At 44.4% G+C, this 26,019-nt stretch overlaps 1 protein-coding gene across 2 annotated transcripts in view; it reads right to left on the reverse strand.

The window, feature by feature from the left end:
* Nucleotides 1–24,537, reverse strand: part of LOC120917213 (alcohol dehydrogenase 1-like) — a 65,956-nt gene extending 41,419 nt beyond the window's left edge. Inside the window, exons 1-3 of one of the 2 annotated variants that reach the window (XM_040328347.1) lie at nt 24,419–24,537; nt 2,576–2,677; nt 470–611 (exon numbers count right to left, since the gene is read on the reverse strand). In XM_040328347.1, the coding sequence (XP_040184281.1) occupies nt 470–611; nt 2,576–2,677; nt 24,419–24,436 (262 nt within the window). In that variant the 5' untranslated portion in view covers nt 24,437–24,537. Of the gene's footprint in view, nt 1–469; nt 612–2,575; nt 2,678–5,609; nt 5,631–24,418 lie in introns of those variants that run through there. The other variant, XM_040328354.1, reaches the window with a different exon arrangement.
* Nucleotides 24,538–26,019: the final 1,482 nt, after the last annotated feature.

Below are 26,019 nucleotides of genomic sequence, written 5' to 3' on the forward strand. Positions count from 1 at the left end.
ACCCAAGGGCCTGGTATGCTCTTGGAGGGGGAACCCATGCCGTTTTTTTATTTAAAATTTGGCGTGGAGTTTCCCCTCAAGACCAACGGAGCACAAGTTGCATGTCAAAGTCGGATCATGCAAGACAGCGTTCCGACTTTGATCCGACTTCAATGATATTCAATGGGCTGAAGTAGGATCAAAGTCGGACCAAAGTAGTACAGGAAGCATTTTCAAAGTCGGTCCGACATGTGTCGGACCAGTTAAGACAGCTCCCATAGGGAAACGTTGATTTTCACACGTCATGCAACATGAGTTCCCAATGTCGGAGTGTTTCTCGTACGTAAGTGTGAACCCAGCCTAACAGATCCACTTTAGTTGCAGGTTTTGCATCCTTTTTGGTGTTTGCACTTTCCTAATAAATATGTTCACACATGTTCCTTAGGTTTTAAACAGCTTTCAAAAAAATAGGTTGTTAAAATTAAAATACCTGGTTTTAAATTGGTTACACCTTTTCCAACGCTTTCAATTATTCCAGCTCCCTCATGACCAAAGATAGCTGGAAACTCTGACCCTTTTAGAGTACCATGGATTGCGTGATCATCTGTCCGACATATTCCTGTGCTCACCATCTAAAGATTAAAAAAAAAAGGAGAACAAGTAACTGTTTATCCTAAAGCTGTTTAATGTCGACTATACAGAATACTGTTAAAAAGGATTTACAGAAGATTATTGCTTAAACCCACATGTGCTTTTATTCAACATTACTTTTCCTTAATACTGGCTTTTGAAAATAACATATTCTAACATTTAGAGCAGTGGTCTGCAAATTGCAGCCCAGGGGCCAGATGTGGTCCTTTGCCTGTCTTTATCTGGCCCTTGGGGCACTATTTCATTTACTGATACAAACAATGGGGCACAATTTATCCCAATGATACCAACATTACAGCACAATTCTTCCCAATGACACCTAATACTGGGCACAATTCCTCCCAATGACACCTATGATGGGGCACAATTTATCCCAATGACACCAAAGATGGTGCACCATTACTCCCACTGAAACAAATGATGGGGCATTATATTTTTCCCACTGACGTCAGGAGCTATTCTACTCTCAATAGCCACAGTCTGGCCCCTCTAAAGTTTGAAGGACAGTAAACTGCCCCTTTGTTTAGAAAGTTTGGAGACCCCTGCTTTAGAGCATATGACTCGCAGACCTGCTTTGGATGGGTCATCACACTGGGCACATGTACCACATCTCTTGCCTTGTGTCTCAAATAGGGAGGCTGTTGCTGCCTGTTATAATGTTTACTCATCAACTCTGGAGGCGGAGATAAAGAGTACAGGCAAAGCAGGGGGGCTGTGAAGGATGTGACAGCAGAGGAAATACAGTCTTTGTGGTGTTTGGTGGCAGGTGGTGTCAGGGTTGCTTGGAGTCAGGAAAGTGTAGTGTCCTGGATGCTGAGAGACATGTAGTTGCAGGAGTGCAGGTGAGCTCAGAGGTGCAGTGCAAATGGGTTCATTGGTGGAGGAGTAGTGCAGGGGGTGTAGAGGTGAGCAGTGGTGGAAAAGGGGTGTAGAGGGACAAAGAGATGGACAAGAAGTGTGGAGATTAGCCAGGGCCGGCCTTAGGTGTTCAGGCACCCTGTGCGAGCTAATCCTGTGGCGCCCCCCCCCCCATCTTCACCCCTCGCCCCCAAGACATTGTGCAATTTGCCGCCCCCCTGAAAGTGCCGCCTGGTACATTGGTACCATCGGGTCCTATGTGATCATGTGAGCAACTGACTGCGACTTACATTCTGCGAGCTGTGATGGCCGCACGGCGCCCCTGTTGCCCATGGCGCCCTGTGCGGCCGCACAGCTCGCACACCCCAAAGGCCGGCCCTGAGATTAGCATTGGATTAGAGGTACAAAGGTTTATAGTGGACAAGGGATGCAGGGGTGAGTGGGAATCAAAGGGTTCAAAGGTGAACAGTAGGCTAGGGTTACAGGGGTTGCCAAACTGAATGGTGGAAGCAGTGGTGGAAGAAGGGTGCAGAGGGAAGAAAGTGGGGCAAAGTTGAGCAATGGACAAGAGGTGCAGGAATGAGCTTTAGATTAAAGACACAGCAGTGGACAAAAGATGAGTTATAATGTAGGGGGTGCAGAGGTGAGTTGGGTACAAAGAGTGCAGAGGTGAAAAATGGACAAGGGCTACAAGGGTTGCAGAGCTAAGTGGTGAACAAGGGTTGCAGGAGTGCAGAGGTGAACAGTGTACAAAGGGTACAGGGGGTGCAGCGGTAAGTGGTGGACAAGGAGTGCATAGGAAAACAGTGGAAGAAGGGTGCCAGTCCTTGAATTCTTTCATCCAGAAGGTGGAGCTTTTACTTGTCTTTTTACATGTTTGCCTGTATTTTTTTACCGCCTGTTAAAAAACACCCGTATATATTGTTGCTTGAAAAAAATATATAATTGTTTTTCACATATATGTACACTGTATATATATATTTTTTCTCATTTGACTTTGAACTCTCCATAATCCCAATCTTAGTACAGATTTTTTTTTTTTGATTTGTATATAGTTGGAAAACAACAGATTTTAAAAAAGTTTCACCTTAATACGAACTTCATCTGCTTTTGGTGGTTGTACTTCGATCTCCTCAATCACCAGTGGCTGATTTGCGGCCCAGGACACAGCAGCTTTGCATTTTATAACCTACAGTATATACAAAAAAAAAAGTGCAGCTAATAGGAAGAGTACAGATAGTCAGATACTGTGTTCACTATCACTATCAGACATTTGTGGGCTTGTGGCAAAAGTTGCAATCTTATGGCAGTGCGGTAAACTAGAACACCCAATCAAATTTCACTTTAATATATTCTGATAAATAAAGAGGTTATTTCTAATTGGCTTTCCAGGAAAATTGCATGTTTCACGCATCCATTTCTCTTTTCAGTACCTTATTGGAATATATAACTGTTGCGCCCCCTTACTTTCAGTATGGGCACTACGCTAAAGTTAGTGGGGAATGGGAGAGTTACCTTGCTCCCATTCACTATTTGTTCAAATTGTGGGACTTCTGTCATTCCAGAAATGTCCACTGGGTCAGTCTGTGGTCCAGGGATGCAATATCATCCCTGGCCAGCAGTTGGCGCCAGAGGGGTTCTGGCAGAGTAAGTTTCTCCAGCAGCCAATCAGAGGAGCTTTTTCCCTTGTGGGGCGTGCTGGAGAGGAGTATATCTGTGACAGGTGTCATGTGTTCTAAAATCTTTGCGGGGTCCCGGTTCCAGATGTGGCATCCACCTTTGGGGTGCGCGCATCCATGGACCCCGCCGGCGTGGCCCATCTGGCCATAATTGCAGACTACTTGGGACCTCACCCGGAGGTACCAGGGGACCCCAGCGACTTGCTGGGTTCCCGATTCCACTGAAAGGATCCCAGGCTGGGTGCCATTCGATTGGGGAGTCGGTTTGAGGGGGACCCGGAGGCAGGTCGTCCAACAGAGCCTGAACAAACCAATTGGGGATCCGGTGACCAGAGTACTGACAGGTATGTTTGCTGTCATCTGGTGACCGATGCAGAAATCTACTAGGAGGATTCGCTCCATCTACCTATCTAGCTCAGTTATTGTAATTGGCCTGTGGCAGAGGCCCGAGCCAGGCCTGTGAGAGTGGCCCGTTCCTCCCAGAAATCCTAAGTGACATCTCGGCTGCCAGGCATGTAAAAAAGGGTCTGTCCCGGGCAGTGGCGGCTGGTGCTCCATTTTTTTGGGGGGGCGCAAACAAAATATCACAAGCACCCCCCCCCCCCCAATGTCACTCACAGACAATGTGACCTGCATTTAGACAGAGGGATAGATTGGATAGGACAGATAAAGAGATGGATAGATAGATAATCAATCTATCTATCTATCTGATTATCTATCTATCTAATTATCTGTCTGATTATCTATCTATCTATCTATCTGACAGATAATTAGATAGATAGATAGATAGATAGATAGATAGATAGATAGATAGATAGATAGATAGATAGATAGATAGATAGATAGTCAGACAGATAATAAGATAGATAGATAGATAGATAGATAGATAGATAGATAGATAGATAGATAGATAGATAGATAGATAGATAGATAGATAGATAGATAGATAGTCAGACAGATAATTAGATAGATATATAGATAATCAGATAGATAGATAGATAGATAGATAGATAGATAGATAGATAGATAGATAGATAGATAGATAGATAGATAGATAGATAGATAATCAGACAGATAATAAGATAGATAGATAGATAGATAGATAGATAGATAGATAGATAGATAGATAGATAGATAGATAGATAGATAGATAGATAGTCAGACAGATAATTAGATAATCAGATAGATAGATAGATAATCAGATAGATAGACAGATAGATAGATAGATAGATAGATAGATAGATAGACAGATAATTAGATAGATAGATAGATAATCAGATAGATAGACAGTCAGACAGATAATTAGATAGATAGATAGATAGATATTCAATCTATCTATCTGATTATCTATCTATCTATCTGATTATCTATCTATCTAATTATCTGTCTGACTATCTATCTATCTATATATCTGTCTATCTATCTGATTATCTATCTATCTGATTATCTATCTACCGAATTACCTGTCTGACTATCTATCTATCTATCTATCTGATTATCTATCTAATTATATGTCTGTCTATCTATCTATCTATCTATCGATCTATCTATCTATCTATCTATCTATCTATCTATCTATCTATCTATCTATCTATCTATCTATCTATCTATCTATCTGATTATCTATCTAATTGTCTGACTATCTATCTATCTATCTATCTATCTATCTATCTATCTATCTATCTATCTATCTATCTATCTAATTATCTGTCAGATAGATAGATAGATAGTCAGACAGATAATTAGATAGATAGATAATCAGATAGATAGATTGAATATCTATCTATCTGATTATCTGTCTGACTATCTATATATCTATCTGACAGATAATTAGATAGATAGATAGATAGATAGATAGATAGATAGATAGATAGATAGTCAGACAATTAGATAGATAGATAATTAGATAGATATATAGATAATCAGACAGAGAGATAGATAATCAGATAGATAGATAGATAGATAGATAGATAGATAGATAGATAGATAGATAGATAGATAGATAGATAGATAGATAGATAGATAGATAGATAGATAGATTGATAGATAGTCAGATAGATAGATAGATAGATAATCAGACAGATAATTAGATAGATAGATAGAGAGAGAGAGAGAGGGACAGAGAGAGAGAGAGACAGAGGGACAGAGAAAGAGAGACAGACAGACACAGACAGAGAGAAGGACAGAGAGAGAGAGATAAGAGACTTGTAAAGCATGGCTGTAGGACGCAGAGCAGGGAGCCCTCCCTCACACACACAGGAGAAAATGTAATGAAGGCTTCAGCACAGATCGGGTGAAGCATGGCCCCCCCTCCACTCTCCACTCTCGAACACAAGCTGACAATACATCCAGCACAAGGTGCTGCTCTATGTGGATGGAGTGGACACTGGACAGACACTGGGTTAAAAGAATAAAGGGTTTTGATAAGAATATTTTACTTACCTCCATGTCCTGGAGCCAGAGAACTGAAACTGAAAGTGACACAGCCGCCCGGGAAAAGCACTGCTCATTTCCTAGCAGTGCAGAAGGAACCAATGTGAGGGGCTGGAGAGACACAGGACCGATGTGATTGGCTGGAGTGGCGTCCTGCACAGCGCCACAGAGCTTAAAAAAACACTTGCAAATGAAACGTCTTGCTGCAGCATTGGCAGGATGTTTCAATGATGCCTATGCCTTAATATCGCACTGTTCCCGGCGCCCAGAGCCCGCCCCGAACACTTAAAGGATCTTTTTTTTTCTTAAAGGGCCAAAAAAAAAATTTTTTTTTTCATTTTTTTTTTTCATTTTTTTTTTCATTTTCTTTTGTTAGTGGCTTTGGGGTGGGGGGGGGGGCGGCGCCCAGGCGCCCCCTATGGACGGGCCGCCACTGGTCCCGGGGGCACTTTACCCACTCAGTTGGAGTGGCGACGAATTACAAATTGGTACTATGCAGAGCAGTACTGACTGCTCTATCTAATATCCAGGCCTGATACTGCAAGGTTCTTCCTCTCTCTCTATTCATCAACTTTGTCCTTCCCAATTGATGTTGATGTTGGCCATGTTGGCCTGGAAAATAAAGCATTGGAAAAACCCTTTATTCACTGTCTGGACCTTCGCTCACTGTTTGTCTCTACAATTGCACCCTTAGACAACGCCAGGGTAACTTAAATAGGCTGATCCCAAATCAAACAGCGGCTCCTTCGGGGGTGAGCGCTACATAACATTAAAATGTGAGCTGTTATGCAGTGAAAAAGAACGTCTATTTCTGTCTATATAGTCATTGGATAAGTGCAGCCCTACCAGACAGAGAGACAGGTGACACAATTTTTCTCTACTGTCCTTAAACAAAACAGTACGAGAGTAAAGGGGCAGCAGAACAATGATGAAGCCAATCCGTGAGGAACTTCATTCTACTCTCTCCTTCTCTCAGAATATTTCTTGGTACCTTACTTTTACTACCGCAAAATATAGTCCCATAGTGCCATTGATAGGGAACATTGGGCCAAATCGGGTCAGCAGGTGGCCATGGGCCTGACAGGTAGGGTGTACGGGGCCTCATGATTTCTAATGGTGGTTCTGGTCAAAAATATCCCTCCTCATGTCTGGGTCATATTGTATCAATGTGGAGAGCCTTGTCCTCCTGCAGACCCTCCTGCCACCACAGTTGGCGAGACTTACTTGCACACAGCTCCAAAAACTGCTATCTGCATAGTCTCACCTCCCAGCTGGCTGGAAAATGATTGGTCTGCTGCCTTGTCATTCCGCATTGCACCTGATGGTTCCTAAAATCTGAGCTGTGTAATGTGTGGAAAGTTTCATGCCCAGCCTAATGCCGCGTACACATGATCGGAAATTCCGACAAGAAAAATGAAATGTGAGCTTTTGGTCGGAAATTCCGACCTTGTGTATGCTCCATCTGACTTTTGCTGTCAGAATTTCTGCCAACAAAAGATTGAGAGCAGAAAATCCACTCGTCTGAATGCAATTCCGAAGTGCAAAAAAACACACATGCTCAGAAATCAAGCAGAAGAGCCGAACTGCCTATTGAACGTCATTGATCTCAGGTCGTCATACGTCTTGTACGTCACCGCGTTCTTGACGGTCAGAATTTCCCGACAAGATTTGTGTGACCGTGTGTATGCAACACAAGTTTGAGCCAACATTCCGTTAAAAAAAAATCCGGTCAGAATTTCCGTTCGTGTGTACACGGCATGAGATCTAAATGTCTGCTGGATCCAAGAACCGGAGCCACAGGGAGGTAAGTGGCAGGAGCCCTAATTAACTTGGGTACTAAATGAATGGTACCTTATTGACTTGTGTATAGGGATGAGCCAAACCCCCCCCCCCCCTGATTCGGCTCACACCAGAACATGCGAACAGACAAAGAATTTGTGCGAATATGCAAACACCATTAAAGTCTATGGGACGCGAACGTGAAAAATTGACAAAGTGAAAAAGTGTTAATTTTAACCACTTAAGACCCGGACCATTATGCAGGTAAAGGACCTGGCCAGTTTTTGCGATTCGGCACTGCGTCGCTTTAACTGACAATTGCGAGGTCGTGCAACGTGGCTCCCAAACAAAATTGGCATCCCTTTTTCCCCACAAATAGAGCTTTCTTTTGGTGGTATTTGTGGTTTTTATTTTTTGCGGTATTAACAAAAATAGAGCGACAATTTTGAAAAAGATGCAATATTTTTTACTTTTTAATAAAGAAAAAAATTTGCGCTAACCCAAAAAATTAAGTGAAAAAATTAAATCACAGAAGGCAGCAATCACGTGACCTAACACAAGCATAAATAGAAAAAAAAAATTGCGCCAACTTAAAAGATTAACAATCAAGTCCTTATGTGAAAAACATGAAAGGTGAATAAAGTCCAATAAATACGATGAAATATTCAGGACAGACAGCACCCCGGTGCACTTGCAAACTCGTGAGCCACCACCACATGGACTGAGGCTTACCAGAAACTAGCTTAATAACAGCGTTAATAGAAATCCAAAGCTGGATATCCCAGAGGTTGGTATCACAGCACAGGGTAAATCCTAATTCCAGACAGACTACAGCTGATTGCGGGATCCACAGCGGAATATGACCAGGACACAGCGTGGGATACTCATCAGCGGCCGTATCATGCAGCACAGCGGTAAACCATATGTAAGGAAGAAGACGGCAACATAGTGTAGTACCATATAGAACAATTTATTAAAAAGATAAAAAACTACTTACACAAGGATGTGCAAATCGAGCAGTTTAAAACAGATGCCGGCCGGCATAAACAGGAGCCCTTCCTCCTAGCTCAAACGCAGTGACGTCACTACACGCCGTCGACCCAGATGCGTTTCTCAATGGGGATGTCAACGTATGACGAAACGCTTCTGGGTCGACGGCGTGCAGTGACGTCAACGTGTTTACGCTAGGAGGAAGGGCTCCTGTTTATGCCGGCCGGCATCTGTTTTAAACTGCTCGATTTGCACATCCTTGTGTAAGTAGTTTTTTATCTTTTTAATAAATTGTTCTATATGGTACTACACTATGTTGCGGTCTTCTTTATGTTTTACTTTTTGCTATAATAAATATCCCCCAAAAAAATATATAAAAAAAACTTTGGGCCAGATCCTCAAAAGGGATACGCCGGCGTAACTGCTGTTACGCCGTCGTATCCCTGTTTCTAACTATGGAACTGATCCACAGAATCAGTTTCCCATAGTTAGGCAGAAGATCCGACATGTGTAAGGGACTTACACTGCCGGATCTTAGGATGCAGTACCGCATCCGCCGCTGGGGGCATTTCGTGTCGAAATGCCGCCTCGGGTATGCAAATTAGCACTTACGGAGATCCACGAAGCTTTTACGCTCCGTTTTTTCTCCGTAAGTTTTAGTTTGCAAACGCAAAATTAGGGCTGCTTTTACAAAGTGTAAACTGTTTACACCATGTAAAAGCAGACCCTTCTGTCCAGCGACGCAATTTTTTTTTTGTTTTGAATTTTTTTTATTTTTGCCGTATCTTTTTTTTTTTCCGACGCAACTTTATTGACCCGACGCGATCCACAAATCTCGGCGTAACGTAATTTCGCGCTATGCACGTCGGGAAAATGACGTCACGAGCATGCGCAGTACGGCCGGCGCGGGAGCGCGCCTAATTTAAATGGGAATCGCCCCCATTTGAAGAGGAACGCCTTGCGCCGGCGGAATTTAAGTTACACAGCCGAAAATTTCTAGGTAAGTGCTTTGTGGATCGGGCACTTAGGTAGAAATTTTAAGGCAGTGTAACTTGAAGGGAAAATTTACGTTACGCCGGCTCTTTGTGGATCTGGCCCTTTTTTTTCCCTCAGTTTAGGCCGATACGTATTCTTCTACATATTTTTGGTAAAAAAATCGCAATAAGCATTTATTGATTGGTTTGCGCAAAAGTTATAGCGTTTACAAAATAGGGGATAGTTTTATGGCATTTTTATTAATATATTTTTTTTTTACTAGTAATGGTGGCGATCAGCGTTTTTTTTTCGAAACTGCGACATTATGGTGGACACATCGGACACTTTTGACACATTTTTGGGACCATTGTCATTTTCACAGCGAAAAGTGCTATCAAAATGCACTGATTACTGTGAAAATGACAATGGCAGTAAAGGGGTTAACCACAGGGGGCGCTAAGGGGTTAAGTGTGCCCTAAGGGAGTAATTCTTACTGTAGGTGGGCGTGGCTGTAGGTGTGACGTCACTGATCGTCACTGCCACACAGAAGAACGGGGAAGGTGTGTTTACACACACCTCTCTCTGTTCTTCAGCTCCTGTGACCGATCGCGGGACACTGGCGGTGATCGGGTCCGCGGGTCCCCCGGGAGCGGTCACGAAGCTTCGGACCAAGTTGCGTGCGCGACCCACGGCTGGGCTCTTAAAGGCGACGTACCTGTACGTGCCTGTGCCCAGCCATGCCATTCTGCCGACGTATATCGGCGTTAGGCGGTCCTTAAGTGGTTAAAGGCCAAAGGTTATTGCCATGAAAAGTGTTCAGGGACATGTGTCAATGCAAAAAAAAGTTTTTAAAATGGCGTTTTTTTCAGGAGCAGTGATTTTAATAATGCTTAAAGTGGATGTAAACCCTCCATACACCCAGTGAAGTTAACAGCCTCAGATGATACACAGAGATGAACCAAATCTCCCTACATAGGTTTTACATGTAGAAAGTTCAGATTGTGTTAGGAAATTTTCTCTTCCTGTTTAACACAGAGTGTGATGTCTGGGCATACAGCCAAGCTAAAATTGCTGATTGGAGGAAAGGCATATACCCCCCATCATAGGCAGAGACTCTCAGAGGTGTTTTGTAACAGGGCCAGCTCCCTGTTAATCTATTTTAGCAACCTCCCCTGACAGAAATGTCAGGCTCCTTTTATCTGATGTGTCTGAGATTTCGTCAAGCGTTATCAGGCTGATAACAGTGAAACAGTTCAGGAGAGAGTTATGGAACTTAGCTCTTTGAAGAGAGATAACAAGATACTGCAGATACTGTATATGTGCCCAGCTCACATTTCATGAATTGGGTTTACATCCACCTTAGTCTGCCTGTAAAGTGGCGCATCTTTTTCATGTGTTTTACTGTGCTGCAGCAAAATTACATTTCTAAAGGAAAAAATGTCATTTAAAATTGCTCGCCGGCTCCGGGTAATATAGATGAAAAATGTATGAAAAAAACAGCGTGCAAAAATACTAGGCCCTTCAGGTCTGGTATTGATTCTAAGGGGAACCCCACGTCAAAATAAAAACAAAATGGCGTGGAGTTTCCCCACAAAATCCATAACAGACCCTTATCCAAGCAAGCAGCCATTGCAGGCCAGGAAAGGGGGGGGGGACGAGCGAGCGACAAGGGCCTCATCCCCACAACCCTTGCCCAGTGGTTATGGAGATCTGGGGGTGGGGGACTTATCGGAATCTGGAAGCCCCCAGATCCCGTCCCTCCTATGTGAATGAGTAGGGGTACATTGTACCCCTACCCATTCACCAAAAAAAGTGTCCAAAAAGTAAAAACAGGAGACAGTTTTTGACAATTCCTTTATTAAAAGGAATCACTGCGCCTGATGCACCTGAAAAATAAGTGCCAGAACACTGTAACCCCACACAGTTACTCTTGTTGGGCCCTGCTGTTAAATATTATTTAAAAAAAAAATAATTACATGCACTGACTGAATATAGAGTATACACTGAATATATAGTCTACGCTAAATAAAGAGTGTGTATATATATATATATATATTAGGGTTGTCCCGATACCACTTTTTTAGGACCGAGTACAAGTACCGATACTTTTTTTCAAGTAGTCGCCGATACCGAATACCGATACTTTTTTTAAATGTGTCCCCAAATGCAGCCATGTCCCCCCACAAATGCAGCCATGTCCCCCCCATATATGCAGCCATGTCCTCCCCATATCCAGCCATGTCCCCCCCCCCCATATGCAGCCATGACCTCCCCATACCAGCCATGCCCCCCCCCCATATGCAGCAATGTCCTCCCCATACCAGCCATGCCCCCCCCATATGCAGCAATGTCCTCCCCATACCAGCCATGTCCCCCCCATATGCAGCAATGTCCTCCCCATACCAGCCATGCCCCCCCCCCATATGCAGCAATGTCCTCCCCATACCAGCCATGTCCCCCCCATATGCAGCAATGTCCTCCCCATACCAGCCATGTCCCCCCCATATGCAGCAATGTCCTCCCCATACCAGCCATGTCCCCCCCATATGCAGCAATGTCCTCCCCATACCAGCCATGCCCCCCCCCCATATGCAGCAATGTCCTCCCCATACCAGCCATGTCCCCCCCATATGCAGCAATGTCCTCCCCATACCAGCCATGTCCCCCCCCATATGCAGCAATGTCCTCCCCATACCAGCCATGTCCCCCCCCATATGCAGCAATGTCCTCCCCATACCAGCCATGTCCTCCCCATACCAGCCATGTCCTCCCCATACCAGCCATGTCCCCCCCAAAAAAAATCAGCCATGTCCCCCCCTTACCGTACATGCCACCGCGCCGCGAGGGGAACATCACAGCTTTGAATAGCTGTAGTCTCTCACGCTGCGTATAGACACTCCCCCTTGCTCGGGATTGGACAGTTCACCCGAGCAAGGGGAGTGTCTCTACGCTGCGCCGCGGGAAAGACTACAGCTATTCAAATGAATGCTGTAATCTTCCCCACCCGTGGTAACCAAGCAGGGATGCGGCGAGATGCGGCCATGCCCCCCCCCCCCTTACCGTACATGCTGTCGCGCCGCGCGGGGAACATCACAGCTTTGAATAGCTGTAGTCTCTCACGCTGCGTATAGACACTCCCCCTTGCTCGGGATTGGACAGTTCACCCGAGCAAGGGGAGTGTCTCTACGCTGCGCCGCGGGAAAGACTACAGCTATTCAAATGAATGCTGTAATCTTCCCCGCCCGTGGTAACCAAGCAGGGATGCGGCGAGATGCGGCTTTAGCGGCGGGATTCGTTCGGCGCTTGCGGCGGCGGCGGGGGGGGGAAGTATTCTATTTTGGTATCGGGGGTATTTGCGGGAGTACGAGTACTCCCGCAAATACTCGGTATCGGTCCCGATACCGATACTAGTATCGGTATCGGGACAACCCTAATATATATATACACACACTAGACTGACTCTATATATAGAGCCCCATAATATTCGCTGTCCAGTGAACGGGGCGAACACCCAATGTTCGAGTCGAACTTACGTTCTCAAACATCAAGCTCATCCCTACTTAATTAATGCCACCTAATTCACTTGGGTACTAAATTAGGGGAACCTCAATCTTTGATATCATAATCAATCATTTTATTCTAAGTCCATCGAGTCTGCCACATTTTTTTTATTTATATGTCAGGACCTGGAACACCTGCTGGTGGCACTGTGGTTCCCAGAGCAGAAGGTCGTAGTTCTGTAGTTCTGGTGTCCACAAGTGGGTGTGTCCCAGAAGCCAGCAGATCCCAGTAATCAATCTGTACCTGATGCTGGCTGCTTGGAGGGAATTTGGTCCCTCCTCTACTATGACCTTTTGCTTCAGTGTTTTGCCTGATAGCCAGATTGTGCTTGCTGACTTATCCTGAGCCTAGATCCTGCTCCTGCTCCTGTGCTGTATCTTGTTTCCTGCTGCCTTGTACCTACTCCCCTTGTTCCTGATTCCCAGTGCTGGTTCCTCTTCCATATTAATAATGCTTTTTTCTAAAAAGATGGACTTTGTAGGCACAGAAAAATAAATAAAAATTATTATTTTAATATTGCATAAATAAATACATAGATGCATCTACAAAAAGTATAACATAATACACAAAGCAAAGGCAAAAAAGGTCTTTCCAAGGAAAATACTCAACAGCCTCAGGGCTTGATATATGGCTGTAACGTGGTACAGATCTCACGAACGGACAATGCTCGATGTGCCACTGGCAATGTCAGTATCCAAACCCCTCCCTGAGGTAGGGGCAGGACACATCGCCAGTGGCTTACGTGGCCACACTTAGACCTATACAGTGCTTGCACTATGCCAAAGGCGCATGGCGGTGTGGTCACAAGGGGAACTGCAGCTGAACTAACAGTACAGGGCAAAACATAGAGGGCTAGATTCAGATAGATTAGCGGATCTTTAGATCTGCGTAATCTATCTGATTTACGATCCGCCGGCGCAAATTTGAGAGGCTAGTGCAGTATTCAGAAAGCACTTACCTCGAAAATTGCGCCGGCGGATCGTAACTCCCCCGACGGAATTCAAATTCCGCGGCTAGGGAGAGTGTAGTATTTAAATCAGGCGCGTCCCCGCGCCGATTTAAATGCGCATGCGCCATCCATGAATTTTCCCGGCGTGCATTGCTCCCAATGACGTCGCTAGGACGTCATTGGTTTTGGCGTGAACATAAATTACGTCCATTCGTATTTGCGACCGACTTGTGCAAATGATGTAAAAATTCAAATCTCGGCGCGGGAACGACGGCCATACTTAACATTGGATACGCCGCATATAGCAGGGGTAAGTATACGCCGGAAAAAGCCGAACGCAAACGAACGCAAACGACGGGCGGGCATTCGTTTCTGAATCGGCGGAAATCGGAATTTGCATATTCGTCGCGTAAAAAAACGAAGCGCCACCTAGCGGCCAGCGGGAGATTGCAGCCTAAGATCCGACGGTGTAAGTCACTTACACCTGTCGGATCTAAGGGAGATCTATGCGGAACTGATTCTTATGAATCAGTCGCATAGATCCGACCATCGGATCTCAGAGATACGGCGGCGTATCAGGAGATACGCCGTCGTATCTCTTTCTGAATCTCCCCCAGTATCTCCCATCGCAAAAAAGTAATAAATATATTGATGCATGCTTATAGCCTGCGTTTGGCAAACCAAAAAACATATTCTCTATCAGTGCAAGGCACCCTACTGGTTGGTAGTCTTGGACCTGTTGGCCTTCATTATCACCTCCCTCAATACCACCTCTAGGAGGTGTGATTTGTTTGCCAGTAGCTGGCCTACAATTCGGGGGAACCATCGTTATCTCCCATCAAAGCACCATTTTTTGATGAGTATGCATATATTAATATACCTGATGTTTTTATATCTACATATTAAATGCAAGCTATTTGGTAGCTTTTTAGTCTAAATGTATTATGTATTCTAATCAAAGTTCATTTTTCTTAAAAATTTAGAAGCTCCTAAAGAAGCGATATATTTGAAATCACGAAACATGTAGAGCTGCTTTTTAATGTTCCAAGGACTCAATCGGTTCTACCCAGGATTCACTACTCCACCCAGTGTGAGATCTGTACCACGTTACAGCCATATATCAAGCCCTGAGGCTATTGAGTATTTTACTTGGAAAGACCTTTTTTGCCTTTGTTTTGTGTATTATGTTATACTTTTTGTAGATGCATCTATGTATTTATTTCTGCAATTTTAAAATAATATTTTTTTATGTCTATGTGCTGTAAGATTGGGGTTATTAGACTCCAGCGATAGATGTGTTTTCCAGTGAGTACGTCAATCCAGAACTGAGTTTTTAAGGGCCTGGTAGACCACTTTTATTTAAAAAACACGAAAGTTCACAAATACAATAGTAGCCCTCGCAGGGGGTTCCACCATTCCTGTATCTTGACAAATTCAACAGTTTAGCCTCCTGGCTTTCACACACTTGCCATCCGGCTGTTTCAGGCCTTTAGCCTAGGCCTAGTTCTGTTCCTTAGAACACACAGTTTCCTAACGTTAAGCTCAAACCTTGCTTTCTTCTGTCAGCGTCTTGCTGCTCAGCTATGCAGCATCTCTGACTTCTCTCAGAGAGATTGGGAGTCACCTGACTCCCAACACAGACCTCCTATCTGTAGGGTGGGGCCCTGAGCTATAGTCAGATCAGAACTAAATAGCTGAACACACAGCTGTGTAATTAGTGCGTCTTTCTCTTCAACATATGGCGTAAACCAGCAATCTTTCACATAGCACAGAGTCCCACCCTCACAGTGCCTACAAAGTCCATCTTTTTTGAAAAAAAAAAATATTATTATAATGTTTTCTTCTTCAACCCATATATTCTAGGATGTGGCATTTATATATTAGAGGGTGTGTGATTACCACCCTAGGGCAATTTAATCACGCAAAATCATATCCTCTTCCATATTGTTTCTTGCACTATTGTTTCTTGTTTTAATAAACTTGCTTAAATCATATATAGCATGGTCTCAGTTACCTATGTGTAGCTACGCAGATCTCGCCATCTCTGCTGCTGGTATGCTTGACATTATAGTTATATATTGTTGGGAAGGGGGGGGGGGTGTAAACTATTTTGTAAATATCTGTTTGTACCAAGCATATTTGAATCCATTTACTGTTGACTGACTCGGTACCTCTTCCTCTTCCAAACATTAAAGTGGTAAACCCCTTTTTTTTAACTTTATGCTACAGGTAAGCCTTAATATAGGCTTACCTGTAGCTACCCAGGATATCTCCTAAACCTGCACCGTTTAGGATATATCCCCCTGTGTCTGCATGTGCCGAAGTCATCGGCACATGCGCACTGGGTCAAACTGAAGCAATGGCATCTATGTGCCACTGCTCAAGCCTTCATGCGGTTAACGGCGGCTCCCATGCGCATGCACGGGAGTGACGTCATTGCCGCTCCGGCCAATCACAGCGGCGGAGCCGCGATACCTGCAAGTAAGTCTGAGATGACATGTCGGCGGCCGGAGGGGGAGATGTGGACCGCTGGGGGGCTTCGATCGGAGGTAAGTACTAAATAATGAGCTAGTATGCTATGCATACTAGCTCATTATGCATTTGTCTTGCAGGGTGCTTTTTTTTTTTGAGAGGGTTTACTTCCTCCTTAACTACCCTTTCAGTAAAAAGGATTTGTTTTGAACTTTCCTCCTGCCAGTTTGAGGTCATGTCCATGTGTTCTTGATCTTAGCTTTGTATTGAAAATGCAGCCCTCCTGAATCTTATTCATCCACTTGATATATTTAAAGGTTTTAATCATGTCTCTCCTTTGCCTTCCTTCCTACAGAATGTACATAATAAGCTCCCGAAGTCTCTCCTGATATGTTTTATCCCTCAGACCTTTCAGTTTTTTGTTGTTCGTCTCTGGACCTGTTCTGTCTTATCAATATCTTTTTGTAAGTGACCGCTAAATGAGGTCTAGCTCAGTCCTCAATATGTGGTGAGGTAAAATGCAGATTAACCATGGCAAGAGCTCTAGAGATACATAGTATCACCAAAAGTATTGGGATGCCTGCCTTTACACATACATGATCTTTAATGGCATCCGATTCTTAGTCAGTAGGGTTCAATGTTGATTTGGCCCACCTTTTGCAGCTATAACAGCTTCAACTCTTCTGGGAAGGCTGTCCACAAGGTTTAGGAGTGTGTCAATTTTTCCAGAAGCGCATTTGTAAGGTCAGGTACTGATGTTGGATGAGAAGGCCTCTTAAAGACACACTCTTAAAACTTATGGACAGCCTTCCCAGAAGAGTTGAAGCTGTTATAGCTGCAAAGGGTAGGCCAACTTAATATTGAACACTACGGACTAAGACTGGGATGTAATCACGCATGTGTGTGTAAAGGCAGGAGTCCCAATACTTTTGGTAATATAGTGTATCTTTTATTTTCTAAATTGAAATCCTAATATCAATAATTTATGTTTATAGGATGATATACAGTACATCCTTTTCTTTTGCATTCTGTTAAGTTGTGACCTGTGTGTAAGCGAGACATATCTGTATTGGTCAACATGTTGTACATCTTAAAGGGGTTGTAAAACCTCCTGTTTTTTCACCTTAATGCATTAAGGTGAAAAAACGTCTAGCAGTCACAGGCCCCCCAGCCCCCCCGTTTTACTTACCTGAGCCCTGGAATGTCCCACGGCGAGGACGTGCTGTCTTTCTGCCCAGGGTCCTTGGCTCTTGATTGGATAGATTGATAGCAGCGCAACCATTGGCTCCCGCTGCTGTCAATCAAATCGAATAACGCGGGCACCGGGGGGCGAAGCCTGCATTCGGCGGCTATGGACGCCAAATGCTGGACTCGGTAGCATGCCCGCAAGGTAACCCCCCGGGAGAGCGCTTCACCTAGGGGGTTCTCTGATGTGGGCAGGAGTCGCGAGAGCCACTGGGGGACCCCAGAAGAGGACGATCAGGGCCACTCTGTACAAAACAAACTACACAGATACTAGTACCGGTATCGGCACCGATACCGAGCATTTGCCCGAGTACTTGTAAAATCTAAACAGCAGTGATCGGTGCTTGTAATTCCCCCACACACGATCACCGCTGACTGTCCCCGCATCCTCCTCCAGTCCCCCTCCGTGTATCTCTCCATGCCCCCTCTGTTCTGCTGCTGTCCCCCTCAGTTCTGCTGCTGTCCTCCCAGGGCCAATCCTAGGGTCACATGCGCCTGGGTGCAGAAATATTTTTGGTGCCCTACAAGGGCGTGGCCACCTTACTAACTCCTCCTCCTTTACACATGTTTATATGGCAACGATTCAAACACAGAGATGCTCCCCTAAGGAGTTATCGTTACACTGGGATCCTCCCATGATCTCTTAACAATAAACAAAATACAGAAAGAGAAGCAGAGTACTCTAATTGGACCTGGAGGGGGGTCTCTCTAATGGACACAGAGAGGGTCCCTGTTAGAGAGTCTGTTTAGAAAGAGCCCCCAGACATACTACAGGAGATGGTCAGAGACTTCTAACATAGTACAGGAAATGGTCAGAGACTGCAGGCATAATACAGGAGATGGTCAGAGACTGCAGTGCAGACATAGTACAGGAGATGGTCAGAGACTGCAGACATGGTACAAGACATCAATGCAGTATACCAGTGCCCACCAAATGCAGCCTCATCAATACCCATCAAATGCAGCTTATCAGTGCCCATCAAATGCAGCCTACCAGTGCCCACCAAATGCAGCATAACCAGTACCCAACAATTGCAGCCTTATAATTGCTCACTAATTTCAGCCTACCAGTGCCCCTGGATCACACAGAAGAGCAATATCCTGCTGTACCAGAGCTTGGATTTGATTCGCCCGGGCAGCCACTGTAACAAAGACCGGCTTGCGGCTCCTATGGTACACATCACACTGATTATACTGACTATACCCCCATATACCCCCCACCCTGATCACACCTCCCCAGATACCCCTACCTGATCACACCTCCCCAGATACCCTTACACTGATTACAACCCAAGATACCCCCCACTCTGATCACACACACCCCCATATACCACTACCCTGATTACACCCCTGGATAACCCTCTACACACTGCAGATTACTCCATCTCTACTAGAGAGAGAGAGAGGGGGCTAAAAGAGAGAGCAGGCTCAGACTTACCTCCTCTTCCCTCCTTGTATGGATACAGCGGGCGCCGGGCGGGGGATGTGGACACTGCTGCGGGCGTGCCGTGCGGGTCAGTGGGCCGGCGGAGGTAGGGGGAAAGAACGAGGTCACGATGCCCTCGCTGACATGTGCTCGTGACTCATCTAGGACGACACACCAGCGCTGAGCACTATTTACAACCAGGGGCAGCTGCTGCAGGATTCTGAAGGGAAAGCACAACGGTGCTCCTGACACTTTGTCGCCCCCTCCCCTCTGGCACCTGGGTGGAGTACACCTTGTGCACCCCGTCTCGGATCGGCCCTGTGTCCTCCTCCATTCTGCTGCCGGCCCCTTTCCACTGTGCTGCTGTCCCCCTCCGTTGTGCTGCTGTCCCCCTCCGTTGTGCTGCCGCCCCCCTCCGTTGTGCTGCTGTCCCCCTCTGTTGTGCTGCTGTCCCCCTCCGTTCTGCTGCTGTCCCCCTCCGTTCTGCTGCTGTCCCCCTCCGTTTTGCTGCTGCCCCACTCCGTTCTGCTGCTGTCCCCCTCCAGTTTTCCTCCGTGTCCCTCTCCATTCTGTTGTCTCTCTCCATGTCCCCCTCCTTCCTTTTCTGTATGAACAGAGTCAGTGATCACTGACTGTCCATTCACAAAATGAAACATTGTAACCTCCTGTGATTACGATGTCTCCGTTTATGAATGGAGAGGAGCGGCTGTCTTGTCTCCATTCATTTTCAGTGCAGCTGAGGCTGCAGAGAAAGGGACTGGGAAATCTCTATCCTCAGTATCTTTCTCTGTCTCAAGGGGGAGATATCAGGGGTCTGTTAAGACCCCTGATATCTCACCAAATCCCCCCAACAGGGCTGATAAAAAAAAAGTATTGCAATAAATAATAAAAAATATAAAAAAAATAATAGAAATTGAAATAAACACCGTCACGTAACATTAAAAAAAAAGGAAATCGGTATCGGCGAGTACTTGAAAAAACTTATCGGTACTTATACTCGGTCTTAAAAAAGTGGTATCGGGGAAACCCTATTTGGTTGTTTTTTATTTATAACTATGTCAAATTCTCAATAAAAATGGATTTGGTTTTTAAAAAGTGAGAACTAACTAAAGATGTATATAGGGAAATCAGGAAATCATGCACACGGGACGCTGTTAAACTCGCGTTCAGAGGCAGTTTGACACTTTTTTCAACTGCCCCTGAACTCATTCAATGTTATCCTATGTGTCCATGTACACAGTCTTGTTAATTGCTGTTTATATGCAGTTGCATTACCGGCATTTTGCTGCAATTTTGTTTATAAGCGTTTTTAAAGGTGACCTATTTTTTTCATTAGAAATCTCTAAAATGATGGCAAATGATGAAAAACCATTAAACAAATATAAAAAAGCTGCAATTGCTTGCATTGCATTGTGGACAATTCACAACTTGTGGCAAGTGGACAATCCACAACTTGTGGCAGGTAACGTGGCAAGTGGACAATCCACAACTTGTGGCAGGTGAAGTGGCAAATGGACTATTCACAACTTGTGGCAGGTGACGTGACCAAGTGACGTGGCAGGTGATTTGGCAGGTGGACAATCCACAACTTGTGGCAGGTGACGTGGCCAGGTGACGTGGCAGGTGACGTGGCCAGGTGATGTGGCCAGTGGACAATCCACAACCTGTGGCAGGTGACGTCGCTAGGTGACGTGTCAGGTGACATGGCCAGGTGATGTGGCAAGTGGACAATCCACAACTTGTGGCAGGTGACATGGCCAGGTGACATGACAAGTGGACAATCCACAACTTGTGGCAGGTGACGTGGCGAGTGGACAATCCACAACTTGTGGCAGGTGACGTGGCCAGGTGATGTGGCCAGTGGACAATCTACAACTTGTGGCAGGTAATGTGGCAGGTGACATGGCAGGTGACGTGGCCAGGTGATGTGGCAAGTGGACAATCCACAACTTGTGGCAGGTGACGTGGCCAGGTGACGTGGCAGGTTATGTGGCCAGGTGATGTGGCCAGTGGATAATCCACAACTTGTAGCAGGTGACGTGGCCAGGTGACGTGGCCAGTGGACAATCCACAACTTGTGGAAGGTGACGTGGCCAGGTGATGTGGCAGGTGACATGGCCAGGTGATGTGCAAGTGGACAATCCACAACTTGTGGCAGGTGAGGTGGCAAGTGGACAATCCACAACTTGTGTCAGGTGACATGGCCAGGTGACGTGACAGGTGACGTGACAAGTGGACAATCCACAACTTGTGGCAGGTGATGTGGCCAGGTGACGTGGCAGGTGACGTGGCCAGGTGACGTGGCCAGTAGACAATCCACAACTTGTGGCAGGTGACGTGGCCAGGTGACGTGGCAGGTGACGTGGCAAGTAGACAATTCACAACTTGTGGCAGGTGACGTGGCCAGGTGACATTGCAGGTGACGTGGCAAGTGGACAATTCACAACTTGTGGGAGGTGACGTGGCAAGTGGACAATCCACAGCTTGTGGTAGGTGATGTGGCAAGTGACACGCTAAATACAAGTACACTGCTGCTCTCTCAGCTGCTACTCACTCTGGTCTCACAAAATGGCTGAAATGGTTAAATAATACTGTTTTTTGAGGGAGGGTCTTATGATGTTTATTAACTAAATGCTTATAGACGCAAATGCGGTAAAACACGGTCAAAAGCCGCTAAAATTGTGGAAAAACAGCGTTTCTAATTGCCGGTTTTAGCCTTTAAAAAAACAGAGTTTGCACCGGCGTCCCATGTGCATGGGGCCTTAGACTTTTACATGGAACTGTTTCAAATACTTTGCTGAAATCAGACCAGGCTATGTCCACAGTGCCACCCTGGACCAAAATATTAGTGATATAGTCAAAAAATGTAATCAGATTAGCATACCTCCCAATTTTTGGAGATAGGAATGAGGGACACCTATTAGCAAAAATATGAAGGACTAGGAGACACCCAAAGGTGAAAAATGCCATCTGAAGAGGCCGGCGGCTTTGCACGTAACCCCTCTCCGGAGGCCTATCTGATATTGGCACAGGCGAGAAGAGAGGTGAACCTCCACTATACCACTTTAACAAACATTGATGTTAATTTATTAGCTGGTAGAATTTTCGAATTAGGTGACAAGAACGGCAGACTGTTAGCTAATCTTGTTGCTGACCCACGCTACCAGACGGTAGTATCTGAACTGCATACACCTGACGGGGAGATAATTGTGGGCACGAAAGCCATACTTAATGAATTTGTGAACTACTTTAGGGAACTGTATAGCCAGTTTCAGCCTGTCTCTACTGAACTCATGGCAGAGGAAGTCCGGAGTCTCTCCCTTCCCTCTCTGGAACGGGAAGATGTGGAGGCTCTGGACGCTCAGATTTTCACTCTGGAGATAGAGAAAGCGATTTCATCCCTTCCCCCTGCTAAGACGCCAGGCCCAGACGGTCTACCGGGAGACTGGTATAGGATGTGTGCAAAAAGGTTGGCTCCTAGACTACAAGCCCTCTACACACAATGTCTAGAGAATGGGTCTCTCCCGCCTACCCTGTACCAGGCCCACATAGTTCTCATTACCAAACCTGGGAAGGACCCGAGCCTTTGTGCCTTTTAGGCCTTGTACACACGACCGAACATGTCAGCGGAAACTGGTCCGTCGTACCCTTACCCATTCACCTGGAGGTAAAGTGTAAAAGAAAATAAACACACAACATAGGGTTTTAAAATAATTTATTAGTCAGCTCCGGGGGGGTCTTCTCCGCTCTCCAGGACCTAACGTGGGGGGGCCTAAGGGCCTGGTATGCCCCTGGGAAGGAACCCATTTTTTTTTTGCTGTGGCTAACAGCACTGTTTAGGCAGATAACCTGTTAGGTACCGATTCACGTGGTACTTTTTTGAGCTGGGGAATGAACCAAAGCTCTGTTTTTGTAAATCTATTAAAAATCAATAAAGAGAATAAAAAAAAAGGTGAAAAAAAATTGTTAAACCCACATGTGCTTTTTTTTTTTAGCACTACTATTCCTTTATACTAGCTTTTGAAATTTACAAATGCAGCAATGTAGAATTTGGATGAAATGAGGAGGAAAGAGGGACTTTGTTCCAAATCAGGGACAGTCCCTTTGAAATCAGGAAAAGTTGAGAGCTCTGGATTAGTCTGACATGATTTGCCCTCGGTAAAATCATGCTGCTTTTGGCCCAGCCAATTGTGTGTTTTTAGATGACCAATGATCCTTTAGGAGTGATTCCACTAACTTTAGATGTGAGGCTGGATTCACACTGAAATCAGATGCGGCTCACAGCAAACCTTTGGTGTGTCCCTGTTCTCTGTTTCAGGGAAGAATCAGGCCCGCATTTTGCCTGAATTTGGACCTGAAATGCAGCCAAAGATACACAGGACCCTTGTGAAATCTGCTCCACAGCTGCCCTGGAGATGTGTGAACCGACACCATTGAGAGTCGGTCATAGTCTCCTGTCATGGGAATTGGATGTGGGGAAACCCAGTGTGAATGCAACTTTAAACGAACTGGTCTGTCATTTTAACTGTAGCATATGTTGAGATCTTTGGCACCATATACAGTATATCCTGTGGTGACATTGGAGACCATAGAGAAATGTTTTTGTATCCTGTATATTGCTTTATTGCTTGTTCAGCAATGAAGTGTCAAACTTATCGATTGCCATCAGATTGTGCTTTTTAGCAAACAATTTAAAGCAAAAGTACCACTATAGTCTTAATTTTTTAAGATCTACATATAGTATAAAATAAATCATCTTGACTCAAATTATATTATTAATGTGTTGGTATAACCTTGTTACTGTTAATAGTTTGTGATCATATAATCATATATCATGTATATATATATATATATATATATATATATATATATATATATATATGGCAATATAGTGTGGATGAGCGAGTTTGAGACACCTGTGATGATTGTCTAAGTTATTCCCCTAAATAAAAGATTACCCAACTGGACACAGAGCCAAACCACGTAGGGGTTTATTTACGAGAGGCAAATCCACTTTGCACAGTGCACTTGTAGATCCGAGGGGGACATGCAAGGAAAATAAAAAACAGCATTTTAGCTTGCACATGATTGGATGATAAAATCAGCAGAGCTTCCCTCATTTCAGATCTACCCCGATTTACAGTGCAGTTTCAAGGGCACTTTGCACTTGTAGTTTGCATTTGTAGCGCAAATTTGATTTGCTTTTCGTAAATAGCCCCCTTAGTGTTGTTCCAAAGCTTTGAGTTTACATATACTTTAAAATAAACACTGGAATAAATTGAAATTCATGTTCAATCATGTTTACCAAGAAGTGAAGATTTTGATTCTGTGTTGTAATTATCAATATTCTTTACAATATTAAAATTTAATAATAATGATTAATTTTTAAGATTCTTATGTACTGAGCCTATAAACTCTTACCTTTCCTGTAGTACTCATTATTATAATACTATCTTCTCACATAAATGTTATGCCAGCTTTTCTTGTGTGCGGTTTAGTAGCTCTTTGCTCTAGTAACTCCCACTGGACATAAAATCCAATGCCACTATTTCGAGCCAAGTACTTTGGACTATGCAAGTTAATTTTTATCTTTTTTTGAGACTTTTTAAGTTGACATGTTTAGGGCATTGTCAATTAAAGTGGAACTGCTGTGGTCAGGAAGTTAAATGTAGAAATATACACACAGTGGAAAAAAAAGTCTCCTTCCTCAAACTGGCATCCTTCCATGTTCTCTTCACACCCCATGTGTACCAACGACTGTATTATGGTGTCTCTCCACCACTGTATTATACAAATGGAAAGTGTCTGTATCTTTGTTTTCGGGATGGATGCATAAACCAGCCAACCCCTTGTGTTCATATGATGCCCCTTGCATGTTCCCCATGCTCATACCTCCCAACCTTTTGAGATGGGAATGAGGGAAACCTATCAACAAATGTATGCAGGCATAGGCCACACACCCTTGCCATGCCCCCTTAACCACTTAAGACCCGGACCTTTATGCAGGTAAAAGACCTGGCCAGTTTTTGCGATTCGGCACTGTGTCGCTTTAACTGACAATTGCGCGGTCGTGCGACGTGGCTCTCAAACAAAATTGACGTCCTTTTTTTCCCCACAAATAGAGCTTTCTTTTCGTGATATTTGATAACCTCTGCGTTTTTTATTTTTTGCGCTATAAACAAAAATAGAGCGACAATTTTGAAAAAAAAAAACAATATTTTTTACTTTTTGCTATAATAAATACCCCCAAAAAAGATATACATTTTTTTTCTCAGTTTAGGCCGATACGTATTCTTCTACCTATTTTTGGTAAAAAAAATCGCAATAAGCGTTTATCGATTGGTTTGCGCAAAATGTATAGCGTTTACAAAATAGGAGATAGTTTTATTGCATTTTTATTAATAATTTTTTTTTTTACTACTAATGGCGGCAATCAGTGATTTTTGTTTGTGACCGCGACATTATGGCAGGCACATCGGACATTTTGACACATTTTTGGGACCATTGTCATTTTCACAGCAAAAAAATTTATAAAAATGCATTGTTTACTGTGAAAATTACAATTGCAGTTTAGGAGTTAACCACTGAAGGGGTTAAGTGTGACCGCGGAGCTTCGGACCGGGTCGCGTGCGCGACCCCACGGTTGGGCTTAAAGGGCCACGTACAGGTACGTGGATGTGCCCAGCCGTGCCATTCTGCCGACGTATATCGGCGAGAAGGGGTCCTTAAGTGGTTAAAGGAGAATTGTAGAACCTTTTTTGTACAAGCTTTTTTAACCACTACTATTCCTTTATATTGGCTTTTGGAATTTACAGATGCAGCAATTTAGAAATTGGATGAAAGGTTTAGCACTGGAAAACACTTTTTGATAGATAAAAAGTGCATTTTATATACATCTATATAGATCAGACCAAAATAAGGGACAAATGAGGAGGAATGAGGGACAGAGGGACATTGTTCCAAATCAGGCACAGTCCCTCAAAATCAGGGACAGTTGGGAGCTATGCATGCTCCCTACAGTA

Source organism: Rana temporaria, chromosome 1, assembly GCF_905171775.1.
Source record: "Rana temporaria chromosome 1, aRanTem1.1, whole genome shotgun sequence".
NCBI classification, from domain to species: Eukaryota; Metazoa; Chordata; class Amphibia; order Anura; family Ranidae; genus Rana; species Rana temporaria.